The sequence below is a fragment of the Carassius auratus genome, chromosome 32 (genome assembly GCF_003368295.1).
Source record: "Carassius auratus strain Wakin chromosome 32, ASM336829v1, whole genome shotgun sequence".
In the NCBI taxonomy this organism is placed as follows: domain Eukaryota; kingdom Metazoa; phylum Chordata; class Actinopteri; order Cypriniformes; family Cyprinidae; genus Carassius; species Carassius auratus.
Window position 1 is genome coordinate 29003336 of NC_039274.1, and position 16547 is coordinate 29019882.

The 16547-nt window shown below is 39.4% G+C and overlaps 2 protein-coding genes across 3 annotated transcripts in view; one reads left to right on the forward strand and one right to left on the reverse strand.

Moving 5' to 3' along the window:
* Positions 1-7462, forward strand: part of LOC113052024 (cGMP-inhibited 3',5'-cyclic phosphodiesterase B-like) — a 52465-nt gene extending 45003 nt beyond the window's left edge. The window contains exons 10-17 of one of the 2 annotated variants that reach the window (XM_026216267.1): positions 1584-1695; positions 1867-1980; positions 3019-3218; positions 3987-4190; positions 5132-5293; positions 5377-5614; positions 5745-6011; positions 6155-7462. In XM_026216267.1, coding sequence (XP_026072052.1) covers positions 1584-1695; positions 1867-1980; positions 3019-3218; positions 3987-4190; positions 5132-5293; positions 5377-5614; positions 5745-5962 — 1248 coding nt within the window. In that variant the 3' untranslated portion in view covers positions 5963-6011; positions 6155-7462. Of the gene's footprint in view, positions 1-1583; positions 1696-1866; positions 1981-3018; positions 3219-3986; positions 4191-5131; positions 5294-5376; positions 5615-5744 lie in introns of both variants that reach the window. The other variant, XM_026216266.1, reaches the window with a different exon arrangement.
* Positions 7463-7474: 12 nt separating this feature from the next.
* On the reverse strand, positions 7475-14255 carry LOC113052025 (vitamin D 25-hydroxylase-like). Its single transcript, XM_026216268.1, has 5 exons — positions 13743-14255; positions 12483-12624; positions 11023-11652; positions 10610-10936; positions 7475-10527 (listed from the first exon to the last, which is right to left on the reverse strand). The coding sequence occupies exons 1-5, from the start codon at positions 14073-14075 to the stop codon at positions 10346-10348; spliced, it is 1614 nt and encodes a 537-aa protein (XP_026072053.1). The 5' UTR covers positions 14076-14255; the 3' UTR covers positions 7475-10345.
* Between the last annotated feature and the right edge of the window lie 2292 nt (positions 14256-16547).

Genomic DNA, 16547 nt, shown 5'->3' on the forward strand with positions numbered 1-16547 from the left:
TATGTGTAATATGGCGTAGCCTGGCGTGCATCTCTCCAAAAATCTAACAGCGTTTCAATTCTACACAGACCGCAAGCGCTGTGATTGGTCTGCTATAACCTCTCCCTCTGTATGTACGTATGTATGAGTTTTGTGTGTGTTTATATGCACTTCAATATATTTTAATGTTACACCTTCTTATATAAAATAAAACAAAGCAAAGAACAAATGTCTTATTTATTATACTATTTAGCATAATACATCATTAGTTGTCCAGGACCAACAATGTTGATCTGCCATGGTACAAGTCCTTGTGGAGACTGAAAGAATGCCATCTTCTCTTGTTCCGTTGTTGTCTCCTATTTGTAGTTTTAAATAATAATTTTATATTTATCTGCTGCCGTCACGCTATAATCCTTCTCTGAGCTGCTGCTTCTTTGGCTTTTATCGTGGTACTGCAGGTTACATCAGCAAGCACGTGGAACTACTGCCTTGCGCTTTGCATGTGTACTGAACTTCGAAGCAGAGAACAACGCAGAAGTATAAATGAAAACTGACGCATAGCCTACGGTGTCAAGGCTACGGTGTAGGTCTGACGCAGAAGTATAAATCAGCCTTAAGTATGTCCCATCAGTTAATGAAAAGTTTGACATACAGGAAATATGTCATAAAAGGTCAAGTGCAAAGACCGCAACTGTGGGTATTTGGACAAGGCTTATACTAGGGTTGCTTACAGTTCCGGTTCTTTTAATAAAAAAAGAACAGTTCTCTGTTCCCAACCCTAGTATAAGGTGCATAAAGTCCCCCTGTAGAGATTCCATGCATTTTTGTAAGATAAATATCCAGATTTCAAACGTAATAAGCACTTTTTTTCTCACTTCTGCTGACTGTGGGGAACCGGAAGACGTATGTGTCGTGTGTGCCTCTGGGAAATGTAGGAGCGAAGGAAACATAGTTTCCTTACTTTACCAAAGGAAAACCAGTCTAATCTTGGCTTATTTCGAAATCTGCCGATGTTTTTCTTTACAAATTCTCGTTTTTGCTTCTAATTTGTGACCAGCATTTTGTTTTGTTCTATCTCTGAGCTTGTCACTAACCACGCAGCGCTGACTGACTGCATGTCTTCCAGTTATATATTTATCTTACAAAAACACATGGATTCACTACAGGGGACTTTATTCACCCCTAGGAGCCATTTTAGGGACGTTTTATTACAGATGCACACACTTTATTTCACGTATTCTGAACAGTTGACAACAAAAGACCCGCTCAACCCCACTGAAAGGCTTGGAAGAGCAAGGACAGTTTTTAATATAACTTTGATTGGATTATTCTGAAAGAGGAAAGTCACATACACCTAGGATGCTTGAGGTTGAGTTGAAGATGGACTAATTTTCATTCTCGGGTGAACTAACCCTTTTAAATCCAAGTAATTGCACACTTTTATTGTCTGATCTGATGTGACTTGCATTTCATAGATTTAGCTCAATGTAATTCTAGTGGTCCTTCTCAATATTCTGTTCCAGTAAACTTGTATCTGCAGGGACTTAATGGCTCACTGCTTGTCTTGTCTTAATGAAGTTCTGTTTGTTACATTCTCTCAGGTGGCGTACACTTTGTTCCAGGACACGGGTCTGTTAGAAATCTTCAAAATCCCTGTGCGGGAATTCATGACGTACTTTTGCGCTCTGGAGAACGGCTATCGTGATATCCCCTGTGAGAATAAAAAGAAATATATTGTTGAAGTTAAACTTGAGAACTGGGTTAGAATTGTCCCAGTATTTCTCAAATTGGACCACAGTGAAGATTTGTGTCTTGTAAGCTGAGAATGGTTAGAAAGAATTCCAGTGAAGCATTAACTCTGTATTTTGTCTGTTCTCCCCTCAGATCACAACCGTGTCCATGCCACTGACGTCCTTCATGCAGTGTGGTATCTTACCACCCGGCCAATCCCAGGCTTTCAGCAAATTCACAATGAGCATGTCACAGGAAGTGATACAGGTACATCTGTGCTCTCACGCTCCATTATTGTTTTGGCATCAAGAAACTTTGAGATCTGCAGGTGTTACTGGGGTGGGGTTGTGTTGTGGATGGTAACTGAAGGTTGTAGGTTCAAATCCCACAATGGTCGATTCATTGCCTACCATCATTGTGCACTTGGATAAGGCACTGGATAAAATGGTAATATGAAGTACATGATGGAGAGATTTAGGTTAGAGCATCAATTCTCAGTCATGTCTATATCTTGCATACCTCCCGATCCATTCTGGATGCAAATGCAAATGCTGCCAGATAAGAGATCCTCTTTTGCTAGTGAGATCTGAGATGGATGCTGGCTCAGCATGTCTGAGGCTTATTTTAAGTCTGCTGATGGCCCTTGTAATTTCTCAAATGGAGTTGAATCTGAGTCACTCTGCTGCTGTTCCACGCAGCAGCCTCTGGCTTGCAGAGGTGTTGAATCACACTGAGACCAGTGACTTCACTAGCTGGCTCAAGTACAGAGTTGCAAAATATAAAAAAATCTTGGGGAAAGAGATGGAGTATGATTTTAGAATATTTGGTTTGCTGTAAAAACAGCTTAATTGCAATTGAGATGTTTGATTGTCTTATTTTATTAGTGACTTATTAAGGCCTATGTCTGAATTGACAGTGAAGAAAATGTACAACAACAAAAAAAAGCAACACAGATCTTCACATGAATATATATATATGTATATTATAATGTTGTGATGTCTAAATGTACTTATAGCATTTAAAGACATTGCTTTACAAAATAGAATTTTGAAATCTGCCATTTATCTGTTATTAGCCATAAAATGAACATTTTTACCTCCTAATCTCTGTCACATGTAATTAGCCGATCATTTAAATTGTGAAGTCATATTTTTAAAATCAAGCAAGCTCAGAAATTTAGATTGCATGTCACCTAGGTGGACATGTAAGACACTTTATTGCATTTAGAATTGGACTGTCACCTGGAAAGGATGTGTAAAAGTGTTTCACCACTATTCATACATGGTCACTCTTTGTATTCATTAGATTCGGACAGTGGGATTTCTCCAGGCAGGGTGGCATATGCCACCTCCAAAAGTTCCTCATTCTCGGACGACAGTTACGGCTGTCTGGCCTGGAATATCCCTGCGCTGGAACTCATGGCACTATATGTAGCAGCTGCTATGCATGACTATGATCACCCTGGTCGCACAAATGCCTTTCTCGTAGCCACTAACGCTCCTCAGGTAAGTGATGAACAATGCCTAACATTTGTACAGTTTTTTTGTTTCTGGGCACAGAGAGCTGTGTCAGTTTGTCTGAGAGAAGGTCAGGCATGATTGTATTGAAGGCCAAAGTGAAGTCCAAGAATAAGATCCTTGCATAATTCACAGGTCTGTCGAGGTGTTGCAGGATGTAATGCAGTCCTAAGTAGGGCTTTGATGGACGTGGAGGCAACCGGCGGTTGTGCACGTGACATCGCGCACTCTATAACAAGCATAATACAAAGTTTTGTATAGTCCTTGTTTGTGCGGCTGAGGAAAGTAGTTCATCCGTTTTGTTAGGAAGGGATCGGAGATTCACTAGATTGGTAATAGGAAGCGCTGTTCAGAAGCCGCATTTGAGGAGTTTAACCAGTGCACCAGTGTGCTTCCCTCATAGTAGACTAGAACATCCAACAAAGTGTCTGAATAATCCAAAAACAGAAAAAAATTTCTGGTGTGTGTTGCCTTATGTCCAGTAGTTCGTCTCTGGTAAAAGTGGTTGTAAAATAATGACTAAACGCAGAACAAACAAACAAAAACAGCCAAAGAGTGAGAGAGCGCTACACCATGGCAGCCATCTTGAATAACAGTTTTGGCTTTTGATCTAGTTTTCACACTGTTGCGTCAAGAAGTAAAACCAGTCTATATTTTATCAGATGCTTATGCTTTTGTAACCAAGCATGGAACCTCTTGAGTCATGCACACCATGTTTTTCCTCTTCTTTTCTTCATCCTTCTTCCCATCACACAGGCGGTGCTGTATAATGACCGTTCAGTTTTGGAGAACCACCATGCAGCCTCTGCCTGGAGCCTGTTTCTTTCCCAGCCGGAGTTCAACTTCCTGTGCAGTTTGGACCATGTTGAGTTTAAGCGCTTTCGGTTCCTAGTTATCGAGGCCATTCTCGCAACAGACCTGAAGAAGCACTTTGACTTTCTAGCAGAGTTTAATTCCAAGGTCAGTAGTAGGGGTGCAGTGATATGGTATCAATAACCTATATATATAATCAGTAAAAAAAAAGAAAAAAAAAAAGAAGCTGCTTGTGGCTGATTCAATCGGACCAACTCTTTACTACTGATTTGTAATTTGCTGATCAGTTTAAGTTTAACTGCCGGTGTTCTTTAGAAAAATCCGTCAGGTCTCACAAATTCTTTGGTTTTCCATCATCTTTTGCATATTTTGCAAATTACTGTATGATTTGGAGATCCATCTTCTTCCATTGAGGACAATTGAGGGACTCAAACACAAGTATTACAAAAAGTTCAAACAGTCACCGATGCTCCAGAAGGAAACACGATGCATTAAGAGCCTGGAGGTGAAAACGTTTTGAATTTGAAGATCAGGGTAGATTTTATTTTAGTCTTCTAGGAAACATGTACGTATCTTGTAGCCTCTGAAGGACAGTACTAAATAAAAAAAAATCTTAAGATTTAGGTCAAATAAGAAAAATGTACACATCATCATTCTGTTCAAAAGTTTACACCCCCGGCTCTTAATGCATCGTTTTTTCTTCAGGAGCAGCATTGACTGTTTGAACCTTTTGTAATAGTTGATTTTGAGTCTTCAGTTGTCCTTAGTGTAAAAAGATGGATCTCAAAGTCATACAGTCATTGTTGGAAAGGGTTCAAATACACAAAAGATGATGGAGAACCAAATAATTTGTCAGACCTGAAGAATTCTTTTGATGAACAGCGGGCAGTTAAACTGTTCAGGACAATGGACTCATGAACAACTATCACAAAAAAAAAAAAAAAAACTGCTGTGGATGATCTAAGTAACAAAACCAAATTAAAATCAAGCCTATGTAAACAATTTTATAAATTCAACAATGTTTTTCTCTGCCTACTGCAGATTTTTTTTTTCTTGGTTAACCTGGTTGATCTTTTTCTTTTTGACAGGTTAATGATGTGAATAGTCCAGGCATTGACTGGACGAATGAAAATGACAGGTTGTTAGTGTGCCAGGTTTGCATTAAGCTGGCAGATATCAATGGGCCAGCCAAAGACCGCAGCCTTCACCTCCAATGGACAGAGGGTATCGTCAATGAGTTTTATGAGCAGGTATCTCCTATTCTCTGCACAATATGTACCCAACATAAACGTCCACAAATTAGATCAACATTTGTGCATTTTTGCCTTCATAGGGTGATGAAGAAGCCACTCTAGGATTACCCATCAGCCCTTTCATGGATCGCTCTGCACCACAGTTAGCAAAGCTGCAGGAATCATTTATCACACACATCGTCGGGCCTCTTTGTAACTCCTATGATGCTGCCGGCCTGCTGCCGGGATACTGGATTGATGAGGAGCGATCAGACGATGAAGAAGAGACGGAAGACATTGAAACGGAAGATGAGGAGCTGGATGAGGATCTTGAACCAAGTATGAATATACAGTTGTACTCATAAGTTTCACAATCCATAAAAAGGGAGACCGTTTGTGTTTAGTTTTTTATTTAGTACTTACCATACGTGAGGTGTGGCACGCACTAATCGATGAGTTTTCCTTACAGAGAGGAGGAAGGGTCAACGTCGGTTATTCTGCAGCATCATGCAGCACTTAACAGAGAACCACAAGGTGTGGAAGAAGACCATCGAAGAAGAGGAAAAGGCCAAAGAGCTGGAGACTCAGCAGCAGCAATCCGAGAGCCCCAGCCTTCCTCCCTCCACCTCCTCCTCCGATGACATCCAGGTCATTCAAGAGGAGGCCGAGGAGGAGGAAAGGCAGTAGGAAGAGGCAAATATTGAGAAATGAAGCTCACTGAAGGGCTTAAACAGAGGTGAACGACCCCTCTCTCTCCTTCACCAACACAAACACACACATTGACACCCAGTGGAAGACCCTAGTGGAATCTCCTCTTGCTGAAATTTGTCACTGTGCCGACACTCTGAAGCTAATGCACTTCACATTGTGTTGAAAAAGGCCTTACTACTGTGAGAGGACCCTTTGGTGGGAACCCCACTGCTATGCACTTTCACCCCATGGAGAGACAGCAGAGAACGAACAGAGCTTTGAAGACAAAGAACTGTGATATGAGATTAATACAAGACAGACAAGAACACCGGCAGGGGAGAACCGTGCCATCCATGGTTACCTGCTGCCTTGAACGTAGAGCTCTTAACTCTCCCTTAGGTACTTAAGTTCAAAAGGACTAGAAAAAGTCAATGACGTAATTGACCCGTTACCAAAGCGAACAGTTCAAAAATGCGACTGAAGCCGTTTCAGGCTCAGTGTTAGGATACTCAAAATGTGCCTGTCTGAACTAAAAAGAAAAAAAAAACTATATTACTAAATAACTCTAGTTTGTTTTTATTTTCTTGTGGTCCAGAAAATGGGCTATGTATGCTGCACTGTATGTGCAGTCCCCAATTCATGCTGGTGACATAAAACACTGTATTACTGAACAGAGTCATTAGGACAAGTGGAAATGCTGACATTTTGATTGAAAAATGACCTGACTTCTGCATCGTTTTGGATGCTTTTTATTCATGTTGATCACCGTCTTGCAGTTTTTTTTGTTTGCCTTTGTTGTTTGTGAGATTGTTTTTTTTTGTTTTTTTCATTTGTGGTGTCCCCCGCCCCTCCCTCTTCAGGAACGCCGAGTTGGCAATCATTGAATCTTCTCTGTAAAGTCTTGTCTATGTTGAAGAGCATAGCAAATGGGACAGCAATGCTGTTCAGATGAAGGGACATTTCTCCTTTTTTACGTTTAAATAGATCTAGTTTTTCACGGTTACTCAGGATTCATGTGAAGGATCGATCCTTGTTTTTTGCGAAAATTTAAGTCTGCAGTTTCAACTTGCACGCTGAAGGTTCTCTTCAGAGGCGGGACAAAAAAAAAAAAGTTTCTATTTTTTTGTATGAAAAACTTGAAAGTCGCTGACAAAAAGAGATGCTCCCCCAAAGTGCAGTGTCCTAGATATTAACCCCAGTTCTTATCAGCTGCTCCAGACCGGTATATCCATGTTTATTTTTTTTCAAAGACCCCCTGATAAGAATTGGGACCCAGGAATGTTACTGAAAACTAAATGTTTGAGTTAGTATGCATGTCATAGACAAACCATTGCCTTGGGGCAACTTCACGTTTGGCATTATTTAAACATGCTTAAGTGATTGCCAAGTGCAAAATCTGGCCAGTTAATTTTCAAATAACCCAGGGTTTCACCTTGAAAGCTGAACTTTTTTTCCCTTTTGTATTTTCTTGTTCTTCACCATAAGAATAATAGGTAATTTTTTTTTTTCTTTTTTCTGAAGCAAGAACTCTAGGCATTCCACTAGAATAATGAGGGGAGGACGAACCCGGGTCTCTTTCTCTCTCGTTCTGCTTCACCTCATTTTGTCTCAGTAGAGGAAAGTTCTCAAGTAGGCAATGTAAATAAAACTAGTATATTTAAGATTAAAAATAAATGATGTAAATGTGCACATTTTACTACCAAACAAGTGTTTAACCTCTGCACAGAAAGAATACTTGCATATATAAATATATATATATAATATTATATATTTTTTAATTAATCAACAATGCGTCTGTTTTCTACATACAGCTGACATATATTGTACATTGAGACCATGTAATTATCATCTTGTTTCGGGAGGGTTTTTTTTTTTTTTAATTCAGTGCTATTTACAGATTTGGATGTTTGGGTGTTGTGTTTTTCAGTTTGTTAAAAAAAAAAATTCTTAGGGTACACTGTCTTTTGTTCCTGTTCATAACCACTCTTTGCTGAGAGCCCCTTATTTCTGAAAGCCTCCCTGTCTCTGTCTGTCTTTGTGAGTTTGTTCATTAGTCACTTTTTTGGCCTGTGCTCAGGGTGTGTTCTGTGTTGGGGGCTTATGCTTACCCAAAGCAGCTTGTGGTGCTTCTCTCTCTATCTCTCTCTCTCTCTTCTGTCTAGAATATGTGTTCATCATTTTTTGGATCCGGGCCCCAGTGTGGCTCCCTCCCCTCCACTTCACTGAGCTCATCCTGGATGGGCTCAAACCCACGCACTCTGAACATCATTCAGGATGCCAAGCAGGCAGGGTGACTGCGGATCAGAGCGTCACAGCACCCCCATCCCCTCGTGTTGACCACTTGCTTGACTGTGGTAACTCACTTTTGGGGGTTGGTGGCACCACAGTAACCACCGACGTTCCTGTCATCAGTACCTTTATGATGGCATTCACTTTTTATGTAGCATTTAGATTGTCTGATGTAACCATTCAGCCTTTTCAGGGTTGTGGGGGAAAATCAACGTTTGTGTTATTATTTATAACTGTCATAAAAGCACCATCCCTGAACAAAAGCTTCAATCTCTCTCAAATGATTAGTCTGTCTGGGTAATTTTTTTGTGTGTTCTGTGTTTTGCATGGGAGTGGATGTGTACTTGCCTGTTCTTATATGCTGATTTGGCGCTCAAGACATTTTTACCACAGTGCAGAACAGTTGTCCAGCTTTTTTTTTTTTTTTTCAGGATCGTATGATGAGTAGGGTGTTTAATAGAAAAGCATTTATTTATGAACATTATTTGAATATCTTTACTGTCATATTTGATTGATTTAATCCTTGCTGAATGTATTAACTTCTTTCAAAAAACTTTTGAATTTGACTATATATAATTTATATTTGCTTCCCCCACAAAACTACACTGAAAAAAAGGTAAAAAAAAATTTTTCTATTGAAAAGTTTTTGCGGACATTTTTAGAGTAAGATTTGGAATTAAGAAAAATCTGTTTAAATTGTTAAATAAGCAAAGGAAATAAGTACATTTAATGTGCCCCGTTTGAGTTTGATAAGTAATTTCTAATTAATTATTTTAAGTTTTCTGTGCAGAATCTCCATGAAACAACATTGTTGACATCATCCGAGTTTGCTACTGAGCATTAGCGAGTTGTATGTTGCAGCTTATTTTTCTTCATGCTCAGATGAAAGCCAAAGTGTTCTCCTGGGAAGAACTGCCTGTAAGATGACAGTGAGCAGATGATGAGTCCCCAAGTGTAGGTCGTATGAAAGGCCAGCATTCTCTCTTCAGATGACAGCATCTTTGTGACAGCTTACCCAAAGCAACAATGCCCCTACCTGTCACTCCATTTTTAATTGAGTTTTGTTTTTTACTATGACAACAGAAGGAAAATAAGATCTAGGTACTAAAAATAAGAAATCAACATATTACATATGTTCACAATTAACAAACATTTTAACATTGAAATCCATTCATTTCTGATATGTGCCAGACCAAATCATAGAACTACACGAGTTAGTGAGTCACAGGAAATATTAAAGTTTCTATCTCTATCCTCCTTTTCCAGCTTGGTTTATATGGTGTGCAATTAGTTTCAGAAGTTTCCAGCACAGTTGAAAGCGTGGTCAGAATTAAAACAACTTGCATTAAAAAAGGCTTATTTTGTCTTTATTCATACAATTCTTGTCAGGTCATATTTTGTTATAAAATCCAAAAAAAAAAAAAAAAAAAGTAAAAATAATATTGTGCTATAAAATGTATATTGGAATCCAGCTTTTCACAAAATATTGCAGCTTAAGTTTCTTGATAATGTCTTTCCACTGAGATAAAGTAGGCACAGGCCATTATTACTGCAGAACTGATACATGGCATTAAACCAACGGGAATCATGAAGCATTTCCAAAGCTTTCTAGGAAAGGCAGCTTTTTGCCTCTCACTTGCCCAACTCCAGATATGGGGGAATACAAGGAATGCTGGAAAAGACAGACCTCCAAACCGTTATAGAGGTAAACCCTGTCAATCATTGACACAATAGCTCTTCTCATATTGACGAGCACAATGTTCAGGTTTGCTACACAGTACACTTTTTTTGTTCAAGTTATGAAAGATACTTGCTACAGTGCATTTATCTTGATACTCTCATGTCCGTTCGGTAACACATGCTCATTGCTCTCCAGAACATGTGTTCTGTAACAGTACTCTTATCACTCTCAGGCTGGTTTCTGTGAAACTATGGAGGACACGTTCTGAGAATTGAACAAGTCAATATCAGAGGTCAGTAATCTCCGCTGAAAACCTGATGGAATTTAAGAGTGGGAACTGCTCTGCTTTGCGTTTCTTAGCAGGATCCCCTGAGGTGAGTGCACGTGATCCAGAGCTCAAGGGGCAATTTTCACTGCTGTCTCCTGATTGCACATATGGAGTATGGCTGAGGCTGAAGGGTCATGCCTAGTTTCGGAGAAAGACTTGGGATCAAGCCTTCGGGGAACTGAAGATGGAACCTCTGGAGCAATGTGGTGAAGAACAAGAACATCTCCAGCCTTGCCAACTGCTCTCCCAGACAGTGGCGCTTACCTAAAGACAAACACAAACAAGTCACATACATCTGAACAATGAAAAGCTTTTAGTACTGAGTTCCTAAATATTTGCTGTTTACCTATTGAGAAAGGAAGAAACGCTTTGTGCCGGACAAATTTGCCATTACGGCCAAGGAACCGCTCTGGGCAGAAGATGGATGGGTTGCTCCAGTACTTCTCATCAAAGTGCACAGAGTACAAATTAGTGATGACCATGGTGCCCTTGGGGATAGTGTAGCCACGCACCATTGCATCTTGAGACGTAGCGCGGAAGATGCCCAGTGGGACGACATTGCAAAGGCGCAGCACTTCATGCAGCACTGCCTCCACATACGGCATCCTCTGCTTGTCTTCAAGAGCAGGCGGTCTGCCATTCAGGATGCAATCGATCTCCATTTGGACCTTTTCTGTATGGAAAAAACATAACGTGATTAGTGCAACGACATTAAAAATCTTGTGAGAAAAAACGATCCATTGATCTGTGGGCACCAACCTTGTATCCTGGGATACAGAGCCATGTAGAGCATAGCCCAGCGCAGACAATTTGTGGTAGTCTCTGTGCCCGCAATGATGAGTTCTCCAACTGAGAAAATGAGATTATCTTGAGAGAAAGATGTAGGTTTATCAGTGGCGCTCTGCTCGATTTCGTCCAAGTAGGCATCAATGTAATTTTGAGGCGACTGGGGTACCCTATCCTGTGAGAAGCGCTTGATGATTTGCAGAAGTAAGTCATAGACCTCGGTGGCATTGCGGAAGAGCTTTTGGTGCTTCCCAAAGGGTACGTGCTCCATCCAGGGGAAGGCGTTGTATAGGAAAGCCCAGCCGCTGGCTGCCAGCTCCACATTCTCACTGAAGAGCTCAATCATGTGCTGAAAATCGCTGTCATCGTAGGTGAAACGTTGTCCGAAGATAATGAGGTTGGTGATGTTGGAGACAGCATTGGTCACAAGATGTTTAGGGTTAAAGGGCTTCCCCTGATGCTGGTCAATAGCATCAAGGAAAAACAGGCACTCCTCAGAAATCTTCTCAAACATCTGCTGACCACTGCCAAAGTAGCGGAAGCAGTTCACAGCCAGTTTGTGGTGTTCAATCCAGCTTTGACCGTATTTGCAGTTCAGAAGGCCTAGACAGAGGATAAACAATGCTGAGAGAGGTCGGTTTAAATATGGAAACTAAGAAAGTTTATCTAATGATAAGCTTTTTTTGTATGTTTAACCACAGATTATTAGTCAAACAGAACTAGTCTCATGGGTTAAACACAGATTACAAGAATTGCGATACTGATAATGTGATAACCTCATGTGTGACTGTCTGCTCTCCTCTAGTTATTTCCCCAACTCTGACATACATTACCACCGGAGCCTTTTCTCTGAATCACTCCGATGGTTAAAGGCATAGTTCACCAAAATGAAAAATCACTTCATTCACTTACCCTCTTGTTGTTCTAAACTTGTACGTGGTTATAATTCCTGTATAAAACTAAATGAGATCTTTATCCCAGACAAAATTTCATAGTAGCCATGACTGTTATAAGTCTCTGTTATAAACTCATAATACATATACTATCCATATACAATGGTTTGTGCTGCAAAGGTCCAAATTTAAGTTATTCACTGCATATCTTCAACTCTGCTGCCTTTTGTTATCATTATCAGTGAATAATGAGTTATTTCTTTCTGTTTCTCACACAAACCTCACCTGTCCTGTGGCTCCGGAAGACTTGGAATACAGTACATTAGACAAATGGACTATAAAACTATTTTTTTGCTTTTTTGTTTATTATTGTTCCATTGAAACAATAACAGCATACAGGTTTAGAAGGATATGAGGGGGGAATAAATAATGTCAGAACTTTCATATTTGGGTGAACTATTCCTTAACTCTAGTTCATTCTGCAGTGATCTATTCTGGGAAATCATTTTTAAATCAAGTATTCTATAAGGAACCACTTACCTCCCATTTTTGTCATCTTCTGAAATAAAGGGAGGGATGGACGGTCTGCGAAAACCTCACTTTGGTGATACAGGCACTCTTTAATGGCATCATAACCATTTAGTATAACAGTTGAGATTCCTCCCAAGTCTAGACTGAAAATCTGGATAATAAAATGACAGTATTCATTAATCCACTCCCCTGCCAAACATATTTCTTGTAATGAAGGGTGTATAATTAGAAGACTACTTCCACCCTCATGGATACAGTGAGGAAATGAACTGGACATGCTGACTCAGCATGTCTCTGGCATTCTGCAAAAATGAGTGCAGCGGCGCTCTGCCAGAAATTCAACTGCAAACGCAACTCCTTTGTACTTTTCAAACACCACTTCTCACGAAGAGAAGTGCGATTCACTATCACGGACCAATCAGCTGTGAGCTCGATTTTACCTCAGCATGAAAATGAGTAAATACTGTCGACTGTTTATTATTAATAATTTATTTTATATTAAGGCACTTTAACTACTATATACTAACATTTAAATTATGCATTTAATAGTGCTCGCTTGTATCGCATATTTACCTACGTTGAAAATACGAGAACACGATAGAACTAGCCTACTTATCTTTTTTATTATTATTATTCAGTGTTCATATTGCTAATACAACTACATATGAAACAAAGTAGTATTTCGGTATAAATGAAGAGTTCCGATGCAAAAGCCTCCAAATGCCATCTGAAATTTGCATCTAAAATTAGGATTTTTATCAAGCTCCTATGCTTAGGTTGAGTCATTTTACTTTAATGGCAATGTGCAGGTCCTTTGCCAGACTATTTAAGTGAAATAACTGAAAATAAATATAGGTGCCTGATAAAAATCCTAATTTAAGATGAAAATTTCAGAAGGCATTTAGAGGCTTTTGCATCTGAACTCTTCAAATATAACGGTAATAAGTTATTTAAACAATAACGAATACAATTGATATAGTAGCAATAAAGGGTTGGACTCGGTTCAAGGCGCAACAAGAGACGATTCCATTGAGGGAGGACAGATTCATTCATTACAAGACAGGATGTGAGATGCGATATAAGCTATTATAGTATTATCATGCAGTGGCTTAAATTAACTTTTTAAACGGCAAAACCAAAAACAAGTGACACACACACAAAAAAGGTAAAGTTAAATGCAGAAAACTTGACAAAGTCTACTAGTATATTATGTGATTATGTGCAAGTAATAAGAGAAAGTGAAGACTGAGAGTGAAGTGTCGTGCGTACCTGTCCGTGGATTTCACTCTGCCTCTTCATGTAGACGTGAGGCTCTGTGGCCAGGGACAGAATATTCCCTAGCATGGGTAAAGGTGTCGGTCCTGGGGGAAACCCTCGGGGTCTCCGCTGTTTTACGAGCTGGCGAATTACCAGCAAAGTGAAGAGTGTAATGACCAGACTGCCCAAACATATGAGCGTTTGCTCCCAAGACATAGAGATCAGAGACATCAACCGTTTAATCGATACCATTTTAGATGCAACACTGGGATAAGCAGTGCTTTCTGAAAAGTTTTTTAGCGCCCCGTTCTCTGTCAGAGAGTGAATTAGGAGATAATGTTGCATGTTGCTATTTAAACCCCCGCCTCTCAAAGGATAAGATGGGCTGGCGGAAAGAGCGCTTTAGATTAGCTTGCATAGTGTTTGATTAAACGGTAGTCAGAACTATTGATCGCGAGAATTCAGACCTATTTCTTTTCATTAGGGCAGGCGGCCACAGCTAGGTTTCCAAGCGGACTCTTCTTTGTAAGTTGCAACATATGGCCACGCCCACCAATACAAATCAAAAAAGGACTTTGCAGTGGAACTTGTTCACAAAAAAAGACCCATTCGTTCACTGACTCACAGTGATCTCTTACTACACTGGGTGGCAGGACCGTTTCTAGCCTTTTTGGCACCCTAGGCGAGATTTCTATCAACCGCCAAAAAAGATTTGTAATATTAATAATATATATATAAAAACTCTTGGTGGGGCTGTTTGCGCCCTAGGCGACCGCCTAGTTTGCCTATGCCTAGAAACGGCCCTGCTGGGTGGGGACAAGCGAGAGTGTTTGACCTCGTGTCAATCACGTTTACACGCTTTCTATGAAACTTGTTTCTGTTATAAATAAATTCGGATCCGGTTTGATTTTCTGCGTTTTCGCATCCGTAGCTACAGCAAGAATTGTGTTATCAAAAGTTGACGAATACGAAAACGCAAATGAAAATGTCAGACTCTGTGTGCAAGGACCTTAAGTCTGTATTAAACTTAGTATGGTTACAGATTTAGATAAAAAAAAAATCGTGGTTTCCCCACGATTTGCAACACATTAGCCTAGAACTTACTTTTCTTATATTTTGTCAAATGGCCTGGCATGAGCTGCAATAATCACAACGCCCAATGTACACAATGTCCTTTAGTTAAGTATGTTATTTTTACGAATTCATAATTCTGCCGAAACGTTTCTTGATGAACGGAACAAAAGACATGCCACTATCGTTTAGTCGGTTAACAGATCTTCGTTCCCGAAAAAAAAATGTCCCAGCATTCATGAACATCTCCAGTTCAGTGCCGCTCCAAGTCCATTTCATTTTCATTAAAAGTGAGAGAAACAGGCGGACTAAAACCAGTTTTGTGGTCTGACAAGTTTGCACAGTAAGATTTGTGCTACAAACTCTGACCTTAGGTTTGGATTCTCTCTACTATTTTAACTGCAGATTTTCGGCACATTATCAAGTCATCACAATAATCTAAAACAGCACCCAGTTTAATTTAGAAGCACAAATTATATGAACTGTGATTATTTTTATACAGTGATGTGGGTGTATTTATCTAAGTTTACAAAAGCACTATGCTTCTGCACCATGCATAATGTATGTTAGCATTTGTAAGCATATAAAGGGTTTGCTATATTATCAAGTGCTAGGCACTGCAGAATCATTGATATTTTAATTAATTTATATTTAATTAATATCATAAATATTTTACTGTATTGCTCATATTTAATTAGGAAATTGTTTTCATAATAATCCAACCAACAATTCAAAATAATCTTACATGTTATCAATGAACAGCACCTCAGAAAAAAAAGCGAGTAGTGCCTTCAGAGTTGCATAAACCTTTTATCTTAATTGCAGCCTATAAAAATTGCATGAGCTGATATTTATGAACTGTATTGTGGTAAAAGCTGTCTTGAGGACATAATAGAAGAGGAAGACAAATCAAATGTCTTTACATAACAGAAATCAAACCATGCATGTTTTTATAGTTTTAAAGGTATCAGAGTGTTCACTATAATAATCACATATTTATTTGATCAGAAATCATACTGGTTTTCTCTGTAGAAATGTGGGCCTTATTATCTATGAAGTTTTCTACTGAGCCATTCCATCAGTATGGATAGATAAATCCAGCAAGTCTCAGAGGATTCTGTTCAAAGACTGCAATCTGTCCTATATAATGAGGACATCTAGAACATTCAATACATCCTCCCATAAGAAACACATCTTATGATGGATTTGCTATAGCAGAGGGAAAAGTCAGTCAACATAGATTAATCAATAAAGGAAAGTGAGACCTTAGAGGAGCAACGCCACATTATGAAAATAAATAATTTGCTGTGATTTTAGCAAAAGACGAGGCCATAAAGGTGGAGGACTGCCATGATTCAGAAATAGCTTTTTCCTGTACAGTGCATTTTGCTGTAGTTTTGAGCAGTTTTGAATGGGTCCCGCTCATGCCCATCAGAGGTGTCTCAATCATCCTTGCTGACTTGGTGGCATGTCAATCCCAGTCAGATGAAGCCATTGGTTGTTAATGTAGTCTAAATAAAAGGATTGTGTGTGATCAGTAAAGCAAACAGATGATATTATGATGAACCCTAACTCACTAAAGAGGGTTGATTGATGAGCAACACTGATTAAATCTCATTTCCTTAATGTCTAAGGATGAACTTTGCTGGCTCCTCGCTGACCATTTAGTGCTACTCTACGTCTCAGAGAGGGTTATGGATTGTGTTTAGTTTATCTCTTTAAGTCATTACAAATCACACTTAATAC